Genomic DNA, 18,994 nt, shown 5'->3' on the forward strand with positions numbered 1-18,994 from the left:
GAAAGCAGTAAGGTTAAATTTTCAGTCAAGCCTACACTTAACACAAATCGATTGCACATTTCAAAATAGCTAGAATAACTTGAATGTTCCTAGTGTAAACAGACAATAAATATTTAAGGGGATGGGTCTCTTAATTACCCTGACTTGATTATATGAATTTATCAAATTATCACATGTACTCCAAAAACATGTTATTCTAATATGTATCAATAAAAAATAAATTTAAAAATATAAAATGTTTGTAGCTAACTGAAGAATGACCAATTTATTTTGAATAGAAAACATGCAGATAGAAAAACTATCATGAAAATTTAAAACATGTGAACAGAGGGTAGGAATTTTAAAATGGTAATTTTTCTTAGAACTTTATGAAGTTCAAGAAAAATACCTTAAAACCAATATAAAGAATAACAGGCACTGGACTAAGCAGTTCACCCACAATATCATGTTTTAATCTCACCACAGCCATAAGGCGGTAATAGCATGCCTAGTTATCATTCCAATTCTTCCTGTTGCAAGTAACAGAAAACCAGACCCCACCTGGCTGAAGCCAGTAAGTGAAAAGACTAACACGAGGGCGAGCCTCAGGGTTCAAATACGTCACCAGGACTGGGTTGCGTCCCAGTCTTAGCTCTGCCAGTTCCTGTAGTATCCTCCTTCCAAGGTTCACGGGGTGGCTACCATAGCTTCAGGCCCTCACCTCATGATGACAAGACAGCAACACAGCCGCCATTTCATGTCTGTTCTCATTTCTACATTCAGTTAGAATTGAAGAAATTTTCCAGTAGCACCCACAAAAATACTGAGTCTACCTGGTTGGCCTAACTAGACATATTGCCAGCCCTGATTAAGTCGCTGTGGTCAGGGGCTTGGATTTTCTGGTTCGCTTAGGCTAGTCATACGTCCCATCCCAGGACTGAAGAAGCTCCAGGGCTGTTGCTGGAGAGTGGCTAATGTCCCCTTTACAAATAAGGAGCTCATGGTTTAGGAAGATGAGCTTGCCAGAAATCAGATACTTGTAAAATAAGTCAAAATTTGAACTTAAGTCTACTTATCTGAGCCCAAAGCCTTACAACCATTTATGGCTGTTATCCTAACACCTACGTCGCGGAATGCAAGAGTCCTAAGACTGCAAGGACCCTTCCTTTTCTTCCAGATCCACTCTAAGTTGGTTGGTGATTTCTTCAGACCTTGCTTTCAGGGAAGTTTTAAAAAAAATTACTTGCATTTGTATATTTTCTTTGTACTTTCAGCCAAATTTCTTCTAATTAAAGTACAACATAAATTGAACCACCACAATAAAGTAATTGTCATTTTAAGAAAAAACAAACTTCTACTGATTTCTGCTTCTGGTCATGGAGTGTGAGGGACCAGATTTAAGTTCTTAAACAACTACAAAATCAGACCAAAAAACACAATGGTTTCCAGGCAGTGGACGACAGGCAGTGCAGGGCTGTGATTCTTAAGAGAAGCAGCGAGCCAGGAGTTTCCAGGCCACAACCCAAAAGGAGGCCAAGAGAATAACAGCAGAGGATACAGAGAGGGCTCCAGGGGCCAAGACGCAGTCCGAGGGGAAGCCCTTCCGTGGAGAGCTGGAGTCCTGGAGCGGCCTTCTCGAGTCTTCCCGAGCAGGTCTGAGCAGCGAGGAAACATCCGAGGCTGGAGTGAGCCACGCGGAGAAAGAACAGCCTTGAGCTCACAGAGGCGGGCAAGAGTTCCAGCTCGCGACAGTCCCTGGGAGGAACAGCGCACTATTTGGGGCGTCGAGTAAAGCACCGGAAGGCTCCACTCAGGAGCGTGAACAGCACTGCCTGCTGCAAGCCTGGAAAGGAACGCGTTGCCTCAAGTCACTGCGATGTGTCACTCGCGGCTCAGTCACCTAGGGAGCAGGAAAAGGCCAGCGGGCCACGCAGGGATCACCGGGGCCTGCATCCAACGCAAACCGCCAGGCCCACGAAGCAGGAAACACAACCCGCAGCGAGAAGCAAAGGGATCCACAGAGAGGGCCAGGAGTCACGGACGACGCCAGGCAGTCGGCGCGCGCGCTTCCGCGGGCCAGGACGCCCGAGAGGCACGGGGGAATCGGGGGATCCCCCAGAAAACTGCCCTCGACTAAAAGCGCAGCGAAGGGGCGGTGCGCTCGAGACCCTGGAACGGGAACGACCACAGACACCCAGGGAAACAACCAGGTCCCAGGCCCAGGTGGGCGGGCGTCTGAGGAGCGTGGCTGCACCCACAAAGCCGCCAGGGGCTGCGGACTACAGCGAACCCGGCGCGGGGCTCGGCCCTCACTACACGAGGCCTGGGCGGCTGCACGCCCCTGCGCGTCAGCCCGCGGCTCCCAAACACCCTGCCAGGCAATCCCCAAACACGCCCGCAAAACGAGCCTCAACTGGCACGCACCTGCTTCTCGACGCTGACGCCCGGCGCCGGGTGGAGGCCGGTGAGCATGCGCAATGTGGTGTGGACCGGGCGTGGCCGGCAAGCATGCGCAGTGTGGGCCGGGCGGGCTGGCGAGCATGCGCAGTATGGGGCAGGGCGGGGCTGGCAACCAAGCGCTAGGGGAGCGAGCGCCGAGGGGGGCGTTGCAACGGCAACGGCGGGCGGACCGGGGAGTTGCCAGAGGGAACGGGGGCAGGCATCCCTGGGTTCCGGTGTTCCCGACGGAGTCGAGGCACCGAGAGGCTTTGGGGCGAGGGCGGAAAGAAGGGCGGCCCGCCAGGGGGTCCGTGGACTCGCTTTGGCCTCCTCCGAGCCGGGCCGGCGATGGCCGCAGCTGTGAGGCGAGGTCGGGTCCCGTAGCGGCGCGCAACCTCCTCGGGGGACTCGAGGTCCTGGTTGGTTTCCACAGCTCTTCCTGAGGGTACGCATTTACGGCGGCCTGAAACCTTAGAACAGTGATCCCACGTCGGTCATTTCGGAACCCAGTAGGACCCGCTGTCATCAGGGGCCCCAGGCGCAGGGTGGTGTCGGCTTTCAGGGGAATTGGAGCCTCGTCACCGCGCGCCTCCGGCATGAGTAGAATCTCAGAAAACGGTCAGCGGGGTTCAGAAGGCAGGAGATAAACACCAAGACCCCACGTAGAATTGCATCTTGACGTCCTAGGCTTGGTCTCGCGTATTTTTATTGAGCGTGTTTAATGAGCTGAAATCACTTGCTTGGGCACCCAACGGTCGTTTTTGCCACCAAGCTCTGCCTCTTGAGCGTTTAATACTGGGGTTTACAAAGCAACGTGTTCCTGTTCATCTTAGCTTTCAGTACTGGGCAAGGGTTACGTTTCTAACCCTGCGAGTGCCACAGTCTCATTATATATTGAAGGACTCTCCTGGTGTTTGGTTTTTTTGTTTTTTTGTTTTTTTTAGACGGAGTCTTGCTCTGTCGCCCGGGCTGGGGTGAGTGGCCGGATCTCAGCTCACTGCAAGCTCCGCCTCCCGGGTTTACGCCATTCTCCTGCCTCAGCCTCCTGAGTAGCTGGGACTACAGGCGCCCGCCACCTCGCCCGGCTAGTTTTTTGTATTTTTTTAGTAGAGACGGGGTTTCACCGTGTTAATCAGGATGGTCTCGATCTCCTGACCTCGTGATCCGCCCGTCTCGGCCTCCCAAAGTGCTGGGATTACAGGCTTGAGCCACCGCGCCCGGCTGGTTTTCTCATTTATAAAGTGGAGCTGGACTAGATAATTGAAGCGTTTTCAATACCTTTAAATTCTAAATTTTAAACTCTAAAACTTAATGATACCGTAGGACTTTGAAAGAGTACAGGTTTCAAAAGCTCCTTACCTTGATGTTAGTGACAGTGGCCTGCCGTGGAGAAACGTGAGATTAAACTGCGGACTGCAGATATCACCGGACCGTTTTTAGTGTGATGCACACAATCTTCTGCAGCTTATAGGCTTTTTGGAAACAGGAACTGAGAAAATTCTGGCAGTGATCTTTCAGGATTTTAAATTCTTTCCACCATTTCTCCAAGTTCAGTTATCTTGATGAGATATGGGGTGGAACTTCTTTCAAACATCTCTTGATGCCAGAATTGAACGGGAACAGGAAAGGGTTGTAGTAAGAACCATCATCAAAGCCTCTGCAGGACTTGAGCAGCGACTGACGTTTTTACTCCTAACCCTGGATCTCTCAGAGATTTGGTTCCACTGTGCTTTTCTGTCTCTGCACTCACGCCTTAGTGAGTTTGTTCTTGCGGTTGGAGTAATTTAATACAAGTGTTAGTCCTTAGATTATGTTGGATTAATTTCTTTTGGATTAATTTCTTTCTACTTTTACAGTTAAGCCCTCCATACAGTAAGTCCTCACTTAACATCATCCATAGGTTCTTAGAAACTGGAGCTTTAAGCCATGCAGTGTACCAGGAAACCAGTTTCACCATAGGTTAATTGATACAAATAAGAGGTAAGTTCCCACAGCACATTCCTGGTCACAAAAACATCACCAAACTTCTAAATAAAGACCGAAGCACTTCTAATATGAAACGCTGAAATACATATAAGCTCTACATACATTTAAGAAAGATCATTACCCAATTTCTGGTGAATCCATGAGTGACCAGGTCATGGAGGGGCTGCGTTAAATCAAAGGTAATGTTGGCCAAGTCAAAACTCTGAAGTGCCTCCGCCTACTATGTAGTTTCAAAACAACAGCCAATTCTCAGCCCGCTGGACCTTTTCTACTGCATCGGGTATTGTCCTGCATCTCTGTGTGATTACCATATGCTTTACAAATTTTTATTTTACAATAATTTGTATCCTTCCATTTTCCAACCTCCTTATTCCAGTTCAGGGTGGCAGGGGACTGAGCCCATCCAGGCAGCTCAGGACCAAGGTGGGCAACAGCCCTGGAGAGGACGGCATCCCATGGCAGGACACACTCACACTCACAGTCACTCAGACGGGGACACGCCAGTGAGCCTCACGTGCACAGCCTTGGGACGTGGGAGGAACCTGGGGTGCCTGGAGGAAACCCACAGTACGTGGGGAGAACATGCAAACTCCACACAGACAGTGGCCCCTGTCGGGGATCAATTTCTTTTCTCATCAATGTTATAAGGAAACGATGTTAGAAGAAATGTGTTCGAGGGCCTCCTGTGCCAGTTCCTAGATTACTTGAATAACTTTCTATTTCTCCTCATCACAGTATATTTTGAATACATCTGTCTTCATAAAATACACCATGTCCAAAATCTAGAAGGGCCAATTCCAAACTATTCCATCAGCTTTGAAGGGAATTGAAGCAAGAATAACAACAGTAAGTTCTGTGTGAAAAGACCTACTTTAGATACTTCAAAGGTCTCATTAATCCTTGCGGCAACCCTGCAAAGCCAGCATTGTTATACCTGCTTTGTAGATGAGGATCATGGGGCTCAGCTGTGATCAGTATCTTGCGCAGCAAAGTGGTGGAATTCAGTTGGAACTCAAGTTGGTCTGTCCCCATATTCTGTACTTCTGTGTTCTGGAGAGACTGAAGTTAGCCAGTGTTCCTCTTGCGTTCCAGTTTCTTCATTGTTCCCTTTCTCCCCAAAATAAGCACATCATGCTGATTTCCAGCCTGCCAGCTCTTTCCTCCCACCTGTAGTGCGCCATGTTCATTTCCCTCTATGTATCTTTCAAATGCCAGTTTAGTTTTTCCGTTACAAGTCTCCAGTGTTAGCCTGAAATTTTGTAGTACTTATGTATCATGTTATATTTAGCAATGGATTAATTCATAGTAATTAACCATTTGTATTAATGTGTCCTCAGGAGCTCAGGGCTGAACTATTTGAGGACAGGGATGAGTCGAAGCGTAATTGACTTGAGATCACCCCCTTCCTCCAAAACCAGAATGTGTAACTTGGTGCCACCCTGTAGCAGGCATTCCTGCTGCTTCATGATCTATTAGACTCTTACAGATCGTCCTCACAAACTTCATAGGTTTTTCTGTGCACTATAGCTTTGACTTTCTGTTGACCATGTCTTTGCAGCAGAAGAATAAAAGAAAGGTGATGTGATGTGATGATAGAATTTGTGATAGCCAGGCAACAACTTTTCCTGATTCAGCATGTTAAAAAATAAGGTACACTATTCTTTTCTTAAACATACATGTTATTTGACTCATGAAATGTATTTTAATTCAGCCATTTGAGAGTATAAAAACTAGTTTACAAACCCTGCTTCAACTAGGAATTGTCAGCAGGAATGGGCAATGCCAAGTGTGGCATGGGGCAGTGGACAGACTGATGGAAAAACAATCTCTGGTGATACTAACTGCAGGCATCTCTTAGCTGTTTGGTGATTTTTATTCTGCACAGGAAATTACCAAGTTTTCACAAAAAGGCATAAGCTGAAATGGCAAGAGTCTCCTTAGTACTTGCCTGGAGTCTAATTTAATTATAGTGAAGCAGCATGGGTTTGTTTAGGCATGCACAGGTTTATAGGTCATAATGAATTTATTCATATTATAATTAAGGCTTTAGTAATTAAATGAAAAGATATTCCTGTATTGTTAACATAAATGCTGAGATGAGGGTCTGCTCCTGCTTAGGCAACAATGAGTCAAGCGTTCCTTACTGTTTGATTTGTTCGTATGTGCCATCAAGGTTGAGTATTGAAGCCTCAGTTCTCTTTTAAATGATATATTACATAATATTCATCTAAATATGACTTTTTTCCTACTTTTTAGGGTCACTCATCTAAGAAAGAGAACTTGGCAGTCAATGCAGTTGCTTTACAAGATCACATTTTACACGATCTTCAACTTCGAAATCTTTCAGTTGCAGATCATTCTAAGACGCAAGTGCAAAAGAAGGAGAACACATCTCTACAAAGAGAGACAAAGGCAGTAATAGATACTGGACTTAAAAAAACTACGCAGTGCCCCAAACTAGAAGATTCAGAAAAAGAATATGTTCTTGATCCCAAACCGCCACCATTGACTTTGGGTAAGCTGATGTAGTCATTATCTTTTGGCTTATTAGGGCTCAAAAATCTATTGAGATTAATAGTATAATTTTTTATGTTACAGAAATAGTTTATTTATTATTATACAGAGAGGTATGTATGTATTGAAGGTGTGTATGTATTGAAGTTTAAAAATGATAGGGGACCTTTAGAGCAAGAAGGTAAAGATAGTAATGGTAAGTAGGATAATAAGTAAAAATGGGAGAACAAAAGAAATATATGTTGATTCGCATTGATAAAAATAAATAAATGAGTAAATAAATGGTGGAAAAGAAAAATCCCTTATAGTAGAATGAATATAACTCATAGAGATAGTAGACAGGGGATAGAAAATCACCTTTGGCAAACACCACAGTAATGATCATCATTACTGAAATTAGGAATGAGAAAAATTATGTGCAGACACAGAATATTGAGGTGGTTTCTCCAGAGATGCAAGTACATGGCAGGGAGAAAAACAGTAACTTCACAGTTACTTCAGCTGTACAGTCGTAACACTTGGCAGGCAGCACCTGCACCAAGTAATCCTAGTTAGGTCAGCAGTAATGCACAGGCCAGCCTCACGTGACTCCTGCTGAAAGGTGCAACATCACTTCTGTGGCATTCTTACCAAAATGCATATTTGAATTTAATCATGAGGAAACCTCAGACCCACCCAAGTGAAAGACATTCCACACACTTCCTTGCTAGTACTCTTCAGAAGTGTCAAGTCAACAGAAGCAATTGAAGACCTAGAAACTGTTCCAGATTATAGGAGACTCAGGACATAGCTGCAAGTGCAGTCTGTGATCCTGGATCAGATCCTAGTTCCGAAAAAAGACATGAGTGTGACGGAGAACCAGACCTGCAGAAGGCATGTAGGCTAATTGATAGATTATAGCAACATTGATTTCGTGGTTTTGATCTTTGTACTAGGGTTATATAAAAGGTTAACATTTGGGTTTAGGAACATATGATAATATTTTCTTTTTACAAGTGTGAATATTTAGAATAAGACCAAAACTTGCAACAAATTAGGAATTTCAAAAAACATGAAATATATCCTAAACAAAAATCAATAAAAATAGCAATAATATTTTGTATTAATTAGCTTCCTAAAATATCTCTATAATACTTTTCCATCTCTTTTGATTGCTGGATACTCTTTGATCATATTTTCATGTGACAATAATTCTGTAATGTCATTCTCTATAGAAATAAGTCAGCCTTACCTCCGTCATGACTGATTGAAATTCTTTCCTTATGATAGGTGGGATGCATATAGCATGCAACTTGACACACATTCTTACTGTGTGTAGTATTGCTACAAGTTTGTGCCTGTAAATAAAGGCATGCAGATCAATTCCATTTCTTCTAATTAATAAAAGAAAGGAGATGTATTATGCATTTATAATTGTAAATGCTGTTTTTAAGTATATTAGTTTCCCAGTGCTGCCGCAACAAATTAGTACAAACTGGGTGGGTTAAGTTTCTCTCAGTGTCCTGGAGGCCAGAAGTCTAAAGTGGCGCCATTGGCAGAGTTCTATGGGAGAATCCTAACTTACCTTTCCCTGGTGGTTCCTGGCATTGCTTAGCTTGTGGCAGCGTCACTCCAGTCTCTGTCTCTGACTTCAAACAATCTTCTTCTCCACGTGTGATTGTACCCTCCCTTTCCTCTTCTTATAAAGAGGATGTAGGATGTAGGGCCAACTTTAAACCAATATGACCTCATCTTAACTACATCTGCAAAGACCCTATTTCCAAATAATGTCAACATCCTGAGGTTCCAGGTGAACAAGAATTTTGAGATGATGCTATTCAACCCAGTGCATCAAGTATGTCCCTGATAGGGGAGAACTTCCATTTAGATTAGGCATCAATGAGAACAGAATCCTTCACTTACATTTGTTGTCTGGAAGACTTTTTCACAACATCAAGCTAAGTACTTTTCACACTTTTTTCCTTATCCACTACTCACATATATTACTATGTTGATAGGTGCCAGAGGCCTTTTGATAGCTCACAGTGGCTAGGCTATGGTTTGAATGTTTGTCCCCTCCAAAGCTCATGTTGAAATTTCATTTTGTTTTGTTTTATTGAGATGGAGTCTTGCTCTGTTGCCCAGGCTGGAGTGCAGTGGCACAATCTTGGCCCACTGCAACCTCTGCCTTCTGGGTTCAAGCGATTCTCGTGCCTCAACCTCCCAAGTAGCTGGAATTACAGGTGTGTGCCACCACACCCAGATAATTTTTGTATTTTTAGTAGAGACGGGGTTTTGCCATGTTGGCCAGGCTGGTCTCAAACTCCTGACCTCAGGTGATCCACCTGCCTCAGCCTCCCAAAGTGTTGGGATTACAGGTGTGAGCCACCACGCCTGGCCTGTTTTTTGATTTTTTTGTTTGTTTGCTTTTTGTGTTGTGTTTCTTCTTTTTTATTTTTATTTCAATAGCTTTTGTGGTACAAGTGGTTTTTGGTTACATGGATGAGTTATATAGTGGTGAATTCTGAGATGTTAGTGCACCCACCACCAGAGTAGTGTATTGTACCTAACGTGCAGTTTTTTTATCCCACACCCCTCCCACCCTCTGCCTTCTGAGTCTCCAGTGTTCATTATACCATTCTGTATGCCTTTGCATACCCATATGTTAGCTTCCACTTATAAGTGAGAACATACAACATGAGTTACTTCACTTGCAATAATGACCTCCAGCTCCATCCAAGCTGCTGCAAAAGACATTTTTTCATTCATTTTTATGGCTGAGTAGTGTTCTATGGTGTATATATACCAGATTTTCTTTATCTACTCATTGGTTCATGGGCACTTAGGTTGGTTCCATATCTTTGCAGTTGTGAATTGGGCTGCAATAAACATACGTATGCATGTAAGTCATTTTCATATAATGACTTCTTTTCCTTTGGGTAGACACCCAGTAGACACATCCTTTGTGGTGTTTGTTGGCCTTTATCTAATTTTAGGATTTCCCTTTTAGCAAGTTGCTAGAGGTTTTTTTTCTTGCTGATTTGTTTGAGCTCCTCGTAGATTCTGGATACTAGTCCTTTGAGAATTCTTCATAGTGTTTTTACAACCTTTTGTAAATCTGAAATTATTTTAAACTGAAAAGTTAGAAATGTGATTTTTAAATGGTGGGCGTGGAAAATAGGTTTGGTTGGGGACCGTGTGTCCTAGCGCCGGCCAGATGGATCTGGAGGTGCTGGAGTCGCACAAGGTGGAGGGGACCTCTTCCCACAGCAGTGCCAGGGGAGATGTTGGATGCTATGCTGTCTTCCTCTGAACTTCTGCTAACAAGCTTGTTTTCTAGAAAACAGCGTGGCTCATGACCATGTTGAGACTTGGAATAATGTCATACAGCAGTTTAGTGAAGATCTTCTCTTGTGCCTATGTGGTTTATGTAGATGACCAAATAGGTTCATCATAATCAATCTTAAGAGTTTTATCAGGAAAAATTTAAATTAGACATAAAGAGGAATGTCCCAATTTGGAAAATAAGTAAAGTTATTAAGGAAAATAAATGAGACCTTTTTTCAGGACCTCTTTATGGAAAAAATCTTGATTGTGCATATTAGTTACTAATGACATTGAACCACATGCTCTTTACTATCTATATGTAATATTCCACTTGGATTTCTGTCTTTTCTTGCTGATTTATTGGAGTTCTTTGCATATTCTACATAGTAATCTCTTGTTGATTTAGCCAGTGAAAATATCTTCTGTTCTTTTACCATCTTTTAAATTATATCTGTCATTTTATATTGAATACAATTTTCATTCTGATTAACGTTAAATCCATTGTTTTGTTTTTGTTTTTGTTTTTCACTTTATTGCTGTTTGGGGGAGACTTAAGATATTCTTCACCCTTCTGAGAGTGCAAGGATTTTTCTACATTTTCTTATTTATTTATTTATTTATTTTTTGAGACGGAGTCTTGCTCTGTCACCCAGGCTGGAGTGCAGTGGCCGGATCTCAGCTCACTGCAAGCTCCACCTCCCGGGTTTGCGCCATTCTCCTGCCTCAGCCTCCCGAGTAGCTGGGACTACAGGCGCCCGCCACCTCGCCCGGCTAGTTTTTTTTTTTTTGTATTTTTTAGTAGAGACGGGGTTTCACCGTGTTAGCCAGGATGGTCTCGATCTCCTGACCTTGTGATCCGCCCGTCTCGGCCTCCCAAAGTGCTGGGATTACAGGCTTGAGCCACCGCGCCCGGCCTCTACATTTTCTTTATTTACCTTTAACCTTTTACATTTCATATTTAGATGTCGCCACAGTTTGTTTTGCTTATGATACTGGGAAAATCGTGGTTAAATGAGGTTAAAGTGTGTTCTGTTGTCTCCTTCCAAGGCTTCTGCTTCTATGTCAGTATTGCCCTGTTTTGATTAATAGAGTCTTGTAATATGTCTTAATAGCTGCTAGGAAAAGACCTTTCCTCTTTTTTTTCCTCTAAAACTGCCTCATTTTCTACATAAAATTCTGCTGGAGCTGTTTTTCGAATTGGATTTGTAGATGGGGAGAAATACCGTATTTACAATGCTATCATCTGATCCACAAATATTGTGGCATCTCACACCATTTAGATCTTTTTGTCTCCGACTCCTAGGGGTTTTCTGAGTAAGTCAGTTGATCTCTGCAGTGATTCTTATTGTCTGTGCCTTTCTACTTTTATGCCCCTTCTTCTTTTCCCCCACTTTGTTTTTAATCTGGACTGGATCTCCTGAGCTGTGGTGAATACATGCAGTAATACCTAGCATTTCTGTCTTGTTCCTGAACCTAACACATTTCATTTTCCTACTTATGTGATGTTTGCCCTTTGTTTATTGTTCTGTTTTGTCTTGTTTGTTGGCCTTTATCTAATTATAGGATTTCCCTTTTAGCAAGTTGCTAGAGGTTTTTAAACTCATTAATAGGTGTACTTTTTTAGATGCTTTTTTCCCTGCAACTTTTTAGATGAACATGTTTGTTGTGGGTTTTCTCCTTGAGTTCGTTTGTGCCGTAAATTACAGTGACGGACTCTGATATTGAATCTTCGTGCAAGCTTGAACAAACCCTACTTGCCCACGGTGTTTTCAAAGTCACTGTTGCATTCTGCTAACTAATTCTCGTTAGGATGTTTGACGTGTAACCATGGATTACCCTGGACTATGATTGTCCTTGTCTGGTTTTATTATCAAAGCCATATAAGCTTCACCAAATAAGGAGAAGTTGGGCAGTATTCCCTCTTGTTCAGTATTCTGGAATAACAGAAAATAGGGATGATATGTGCCTTAAAAGTTTGGGGTAACTCGATTGTAAAACCATCTGGGCCTAAGGCTCTTTTGTTCCTTTAAGTGCGGTGAGGAGAGGTGATGGGTTAGGATGCATTTGGCTGCAAGTATACGAACACCACACTGAAAGTGATGTCAGCCTTAACGCTGTGTGTCGTTGTTCACAGTAGTTCTGGTTTGGTGGCTTATTGATGTTTGCCGGGACCAGCCTCCTTCCGGTGCTGCCGTCGGGAGCTGCTGCCCCGTGCATGGACACAAGAGGGTGCACAGCCCTAGGGTCAGTCCTCAACAACAAGGGACGAGCTGGAAAGGCAGGGGAGAAAGCTCCCAACAGAACTTCCTTCCGCTTCACCTGAGATGTCACGTGCCCATTGATAGTCTAAAAATTGGCAAAGGGTAGCAAGACTTCCATGACGTGCTTAGATCCATCAGTAGACCTCTGTGAGGCTGAGCCCATTTCCACTGATGCACAGTGTGGTTCTGCAGGCAAGATGAGCGCTGGACGTGCTACTGATTTTCAACATTATTGCATTGTGGCCAGAGAACACAGCAGTTTGCTGAAATCTGTCAATATAATTATTTACCTTCCCTCCCGTTCTAAGGTCTTGATTAGTTTATAAATATAAGGCCAGGTTTGCAGGATGGGGAAATGTGGATGCTTGAAGTTGAAGCAGTTAGCATTGACCATAGCAGAGTCTGGAGTGTGCAGCAAGCGCCCACCCAGGTCTAAGAGGAGCAGTGGCGCTGGGGGCCCCGTCTCTCCCTGAAGAGGAGCAGTGGCGCCGGGGGCCCGTCTCTCCCTGAAGAGGAGGAGTGGCGCCGGGGGCCCTGTCTCTTCCTGCTCCCACACCTTGAGCCAAAGGCAAAGAGCTGGCCTGAGGCAGCGTCCCTCTTCTGCAACCTCAGTCTCAGCCTCTTCAGTCTTACTGTTTCCTTTGTTTCTCTGCAGGCCAAGTGCTCTCACTAATGGCCATCTGCACATCCTTTTCCTCCATCTAGAAAACCTCCCCCTTCACCGAACACTGCTGTTACTCTTTACCCTGTGGGTCTCCATTTAGTGCCACTTTGGTCAGGTAACCTTCTCTGGGGCCACAGCTCCTCATCCAAGCCCTGCACACCATTCCCCATAGTGGTCATCACACTTGTAGCTGCTTGATTCTTATCAGAAGCTCCATGGGCATAGTTTCAGAAGTAAAATAGTTCTATGAGCATTATAACAGAAAGTGTAGCAGTCCCCTGACCCATTTTGAGCATTACTCTAAGGCAGTCATTTTCAAATCCTTTGGTTCATTCTTCTGGTATTATTTGTAATATTTCTTTTTTTTTTTTTTTTTGAGACGGAGTCTTGCTCTGTCACCCGGACTGGAGTGTAGTGGCGTGATCTCGGCTCACTGCAACCTCCGCCTCCCAGGTTCAAGCGATTCTCGTACCTCAGCCTCCCGAGTAGCTGGGATTACAGGTGTGCAGCACCACACCTGGCTAATTTTTGTATTTTTAGTAGAGACAGGGTTTCACCATGTTGGCCAGGCTGGTCTCGAACTCCTGACTTCAGGTGATCTGCCCACCTCGGCCTCCCAAAGTGCTGGGATTACAGGTGTGAGCCACCACGCCCAGCCCTATTTTTAATATTTCTAAATAACATGTCTACGCTGCTGTTTTGTTAATTTTCAGTTCTGGATATCTTTTCTTACTGTAGAAGATCAAGATTTAGCATAGTTTTCATAACTTGTGGTTAGACTAATAACATTCAGTGTTTACTCTGTTACAATTCCTTGACTTCACTCACAGCTGAGCAATGTGGTGTTCTATATTACAATTTCCTTCTCAGACATTTTTCTATTTTCCCTGAAGTTATGTCTTATTTTTTCACATTTTAGTTTCCTCTATCATCACTCATCACTGATTCATCCTTAAAATCTCCAGAAGTACATTCTCTCAATACATTAAAATATACCAGGGTACTTTATGGATGAGGACGTTGCTTCTGGAATCCTCTGTGGTTCTCTCCTCCGGCCCCTCCCCGGGCTCCCTCTTGAGCAGCATCCCAGGACCCCAGACTTTCCTTGGATTCTCTCTGCCTGGACGTCATGGTGGCCTCCTCCGTGGTTTCTTCCCTCGCGGTGGCGAAGCTCCTCTGTCAGTAGCTCGCTGGGGGAGTGCGGAGGAGACCCATACAGAAGCTCACGTGCATAGCAATGTCTTTGTTCTTTTCTCACATTTCATTGTAGCTAATAAGGAATCTTGATATGGAAATCTTTCCTGCCTCCGACTTTTGAAGGAATTGTCTTCTCCTGTCTGTAGTGCTGTGGATGAGTCTGATGCAGTTCTGATTCCTGATCCTTTTTTGAGGCCTGTTTTTTTTTTTGAGTCTGCTTTCTGTCTCCGAGATGCTCACAGTAATGGGGCTCGGTGTTCTGGGTACTTGCTGGGCCCTCTCAAACCAGAAGCTCATGTCCTTTGCTTCTGGGAGACGGTTTGGACTATTTTCTTTAAAATTTTTACTTCCCATTTTCCATGTTTTCTTTCTAGAATGCTAGTTTTTCAGATGTCACAACACCACCTAGACCAGTCCCTTGATTTTCTTATTTTCTGTCTCCTGATATATGTTTTTCTGTGAGATTACAGTCACGTGCCATATAGCAGTGTTTCAGTCAACAACAAACTACAGTGGTCCCATAAAATTATAATGGAGTTGAAAAATTTCTACCACTTTGTGACATCTTGATAACTCTGACCCTGTGTAGGTCTAGGCTAATATATGTGTTTGTGTCTTCATTTTTAACAAAAAAGTTAAAAAAAAAATTTGAGGCTGGGTGCGGTGGCTCAAGCCTGTAATCCCAGCACTTTGGAAGGCCGAGACGGGAGGATCATGAGGTCAGGAGATCGAGACCATCCTGGCTAACACGGTGAAACCCCGTCTCTACTAAAAAAATACAAAAAATTAGCCGGGCGAGGTGGCGGGATCCTGTAGTCCCAGCTACTCGGGAGGCTGAGGCAGGAGAATGGCGTAAACCCGGGAGGTGGAGCTTGCAGTGAGCCGAGATGCGACCACTGCACTCCAGCCTGGGCGACAGAGGGTGACTCCGTCTCAAAAAAAAAAAAAAAAAAAAAATTGAAAAATAGAAAAAGCTTATAGGGTAAGGATATAAAGAAAGAAAATATTTTGTATAAACTAAAAAATTAGCTGAGCATGGTAGTGTGTGCCTTTGGTCCCAGCTACTCAGGAGGCTGAGGTGCGAGGATCGCTTGAGCCCAGGAGCTACCGGCTGCAGTGAGCTGTGACCACATCACTACATGCTAGCCTGGACAACATAGTGTTTTAAGCTAAATGTTATGCAAAAGAGTCAAAAAGTTAAAAAACTTAAAAGTTTAGAGAGTGAAAAAGTTATAGTAAGCTAACTTTATTATTGAAGAAAATACATGTTTATAAATTCAGTGTAGTGTAAGTATAGACTGTTTATGAAGTCTACAGTGGCGCATGGTCATGTCCTAGCCTTCACACTCACTCAACACTTACTCACTGACTCACCCAGAGCAACTTCCAGGCCTGCAAGCTCCATTCATGGTGAGTGCTCTACACATGCACCATTTTTAATCTTTTATACATATTTTTACTGTACCTTTGCTGTGTTTGGATGCACAGATCCTTACCATTGTGTTACAGTTACCTGCAGTATTCAGAACAGTAACATGCTGTGCAGGTGTGTAGTCTAATCAGCTGTACCACGTAGCTTTGATGTGTGGTGGGCTGTACCAGCTAAGCGTGTGTACATACGCTGTGATGTTAGCAAGACGACCAAGTCACCTAACAGCACATTTCTTAACAATCGCCTGTTGTTGCCGGGCGCGGTGGCTCAAGCCTGTAATCCCAGCACTTTGGGAGGCCGAGACGGGCGGATCACGAGATCAGGAGATCGAGACCATCCTGGCTAACACGGTGAAACCCCGTCTCTACTAAAAAAAATACAAAAAACTAGCCGGGCGAGGTGGTGGCGCCTGTGGTCCCAGCTACTCCGGAGGCTGAGGCAGGAGAATGGCGTGAACCCGGGAGGCGGAGCTTGCAGTGAGCTGAGATCCGGCCACTGCACTGCAGCCTGGGCGACAGAGCGAGACTCCGTCAAAAAAAAAAACAAAAAAAAAAATCGCCTGTTGTTAAGCAACTCCGGACTGTATCTCAGCTTTCTCTTCCAGCCTTTCAGTGGACGTTCACATTTCTACTCTAAAAGCCCAAGAGCTCTTTCTGTGCTCAAAGTGTCCCTTCATAGCTTCCTGTCATGTTTTGTTAATGTAACATTTTGCCTTCTATTTCTGAAGATATCCTTGTAGGTCGATGCCTTTGTATGCACTGACCCTTCTTTGGGGTGCGGGGAGGTGGTAGAAGGTGACACTTCACTTCCTGTATTTTGCCTGAGGATATTGTGGTTGCTTTTCAAGGCGAGTGTTTCCCACCGCACTGTCAGCTCAATGCCAGTCAGCACATGCTGGGTACCCATGTGTTATTGAAATAAGAACTTTATTCTGACCATGATGATACGTCACATGAAGGATTTTAGCAGGGGAGGTGCAGGATTGATGTAGAGGCCACTGGTGGCAGAGCAAGGTGAACTGGGAGAGACAGTGCTGGGGGCTGAGGCAGGTGAGAACTGGGAGAACCTTGGGCCAATACGTGTGAACGATTAGTATTCCTCAGTTTTTCTTTCATAAAATTGGGTATCATTCTTGCTTGCCTTATTGAATTATGGGGAAATGAAATAAGGTATGGGAAATTCTTTGTAAATAAAAAATAAATGTATTGAAAACATAAGGTATTATTACCACTGACTTCTGTGCCCTCGTAGGAAAACAGCATCCTCTCTACAGTCTGCCATTTGTATCTGTGGGTTTGGCATTCACAGATTCAACCAGCCACACATCAAAATTTTAACAAAGGAGTAAAAAGTAACAATAGAACAATAAAAATAATACAAATTGAAAACAATACAGTATAACAGCTATTTACATAGCACTTACATTAGAAATTATTGGTAATGGAGATGATTGGCAGTATACAGGAGGATATGCATGGGTTGTATGCAAATACTCCACCATCTTCTGTCGGGGACTTGAGCATCCTTGGGATGTCCTGGAATACTTTCCTTGTGGATACCAAGGGACAGCTTCTATTGTGAAATAAAGTATGTGATCTATATGTAGTTCTTTAATAATTGTTTGCAAATGGTGTCATTAAAATTATAGGTGGGTGCCATATGCTAAAAGACATTCTAACTGCTATCCTGTGCTGTCTGCTGTCTTCCTTTAGCACAGAAGTTGGGCCTCATTGGGCCTCCACCACCTCCACTGTCATCTGATGACTGGGAGAAGGTGAAGCAGCGCTCCCTCCTGCAAGGGGACTCAGTGCAGCCCTGCCCCATCTGTAAAGAAGAATTCGAGCTTCGTCCTCAGGTGTTTAGCGTATGAGGGTGAGCTAGAGAGCTCCTGGGCTGTTTCCTAGGGATGAGGCCCAGAGCTGTAGCCTAAGATTCCAGGCTTCCTTTTCCCAGTTTCATCCTCCTGTGTGAGCCTCACACACTTCCATTTTCTTTTCCATTAATTAAAGTGTGTGAAGAGCTAAACATCCTCATTAAATGGTTTTGTTTGTTTACTGACTGGTATTCTCAAGTACTAACGTTTGTACAAAAGGAATGTTTCTGTTCAACAGGCCCCATGTGGCTGTGCAGACAACTGGGGGCTTCCCAGGAGCAGCTGTGTCCCAGCGCGGGAAGGATGAAAGCAGAGGAACTCTTAAGTTGTTTTGTGATTTGAGCCAGAAAAGGGGAAAAAAAAAAACAAACTGTGCTTGAATGTCTCCAAAGAATTTGTGAGAGAATCTTTAAGAAAAGCAAAATCTTTTAATGATTTTTATTCATGAAACTTTACCATAGTAAGATTGATGATACTACTCTGGGTTAACAGATAATACACACACACACACACACACACACACACACACACACAAAGAGAGAGAATGCATGTAGGGTTTTTTCTATACATATTTTGTCTGCCTAACTAAATCGTCTCTTGAAGTTGGGGACACTTAGATTTATCAGAAGTGTGTGTGTGTGTGTGTGTGGTTGCCCTGTAATGATTTCCCACAGAGTGTGACATGACGCTTCCTGCATAGCAGGCCCTCAGAGATTTGCTGAGAAAATACAGCAAATACAGTTAAAATCAGCCTTGGAGTTCGTAGCCTGGGAACCCAGGCTTATTACAATCTGGGCAAATGAACTCTGAGTCTTTGCTGAATTTGAGTAAGTTTCATCTGCAAGAAAGCTCACAACAGTTACACTTCTATTCACTAATTTGAATTCATAAGTTACTTTAGACATACTTATTCCATTTCTCTATCAGGACCTAATCTTACATATGTGAAAGGTGGGTATTTTGGACAGATTTGAGCCCCAAAACCACAAATTGTCTAGGAGAATTCAGTACTTTAGGTAGCAAAACTGAATAAAATCAGAGGGTTCTTTCTGGCTAAGCAAGCTCTTTCTTATACTAAACTATCGAGCCTGGAGTGAAAGTTAGTATCTTATGGGCATCAGGGTGTACCCTGCCCAACATTTCTTTCTGTTTTTTATAAATTTCTCCCTAAATTCTATTATTTTTATTTGGTTTTGATATAGGACCTATCCTGTATATTTGGCACTTCTAATGATCGTTTCCATGTTCAGATTTTTCCTTAGTTATAAACAATAGTTGGCATTTTTACAACATTTAATGATTTCAGAGGGCCTTCAGTTAATTTCATATAGTAGGCATTCTGC

The 18,994-nt window shown here is 43.7% G+C and overlaps 1 protein-coding gene and 1 pseudogene across 2 annotated transcripts in view; one reads left to right on the forward strand and one right to left on the reverse strand.

The window, feature by feature from the left end:
* Nucleotides 1-246: 246 nt before the first annotated feature.
* Nucleotides 247-3,016, reverse strand: LOC104666150 (annotated as a pseudogene). The gene is made up of 2 exons (XR_748518.2): nt 2,666-3,016; nt 247-2,558 (listed from the first exon to the last, which is right to left on the reverse strand). The product of XR_748518.2 is annotated as a putative uncharacterized protein encoded by LINC01006 (transcript).
* The window catches only part of RNF32 (ring finger protein 32), a 38,075-nt gene continuing 21,720 nt past the window's right edge, over nt 2,640-18,994 (forward strand). The window contains exons 1-4 of the mRNA XM_010368157.2: nt 2,640-2,863; nt 5,963-6,054; nt 6,661-6,919; nt 17,491-17,633. Of these exons, the coding sequence (XP_010366459.1) occupies nt 6,040-6,054; nt 6,661-6,919; nt 17,491-17,633 (417 nt within the window). The 5' untranslated portion in view covers nt 2,640-2,863; nt 5,963-6,039. The remainder of the gene's footprint in view (nt 2,864-5,962; nt 6,055-6,660; nt 6,920-17,490; nt 17,634-18,994) is intronic.

Source organism: Rhinopithecus roxellana, chromosome 6, assembly GCF_007565055.1.
Source record: "Rhinopithecus roxellana isolate Shanxi Qingling chromosome 6, ASM756505v1, whole genome shotgun sequence".
Lineage (NCBI taxonomy): Eukaryota > Metazoa > Chordata > Mammalia > Primates > Cercopithecidae > Rhinopithecus > Rhinopithecus roxellana.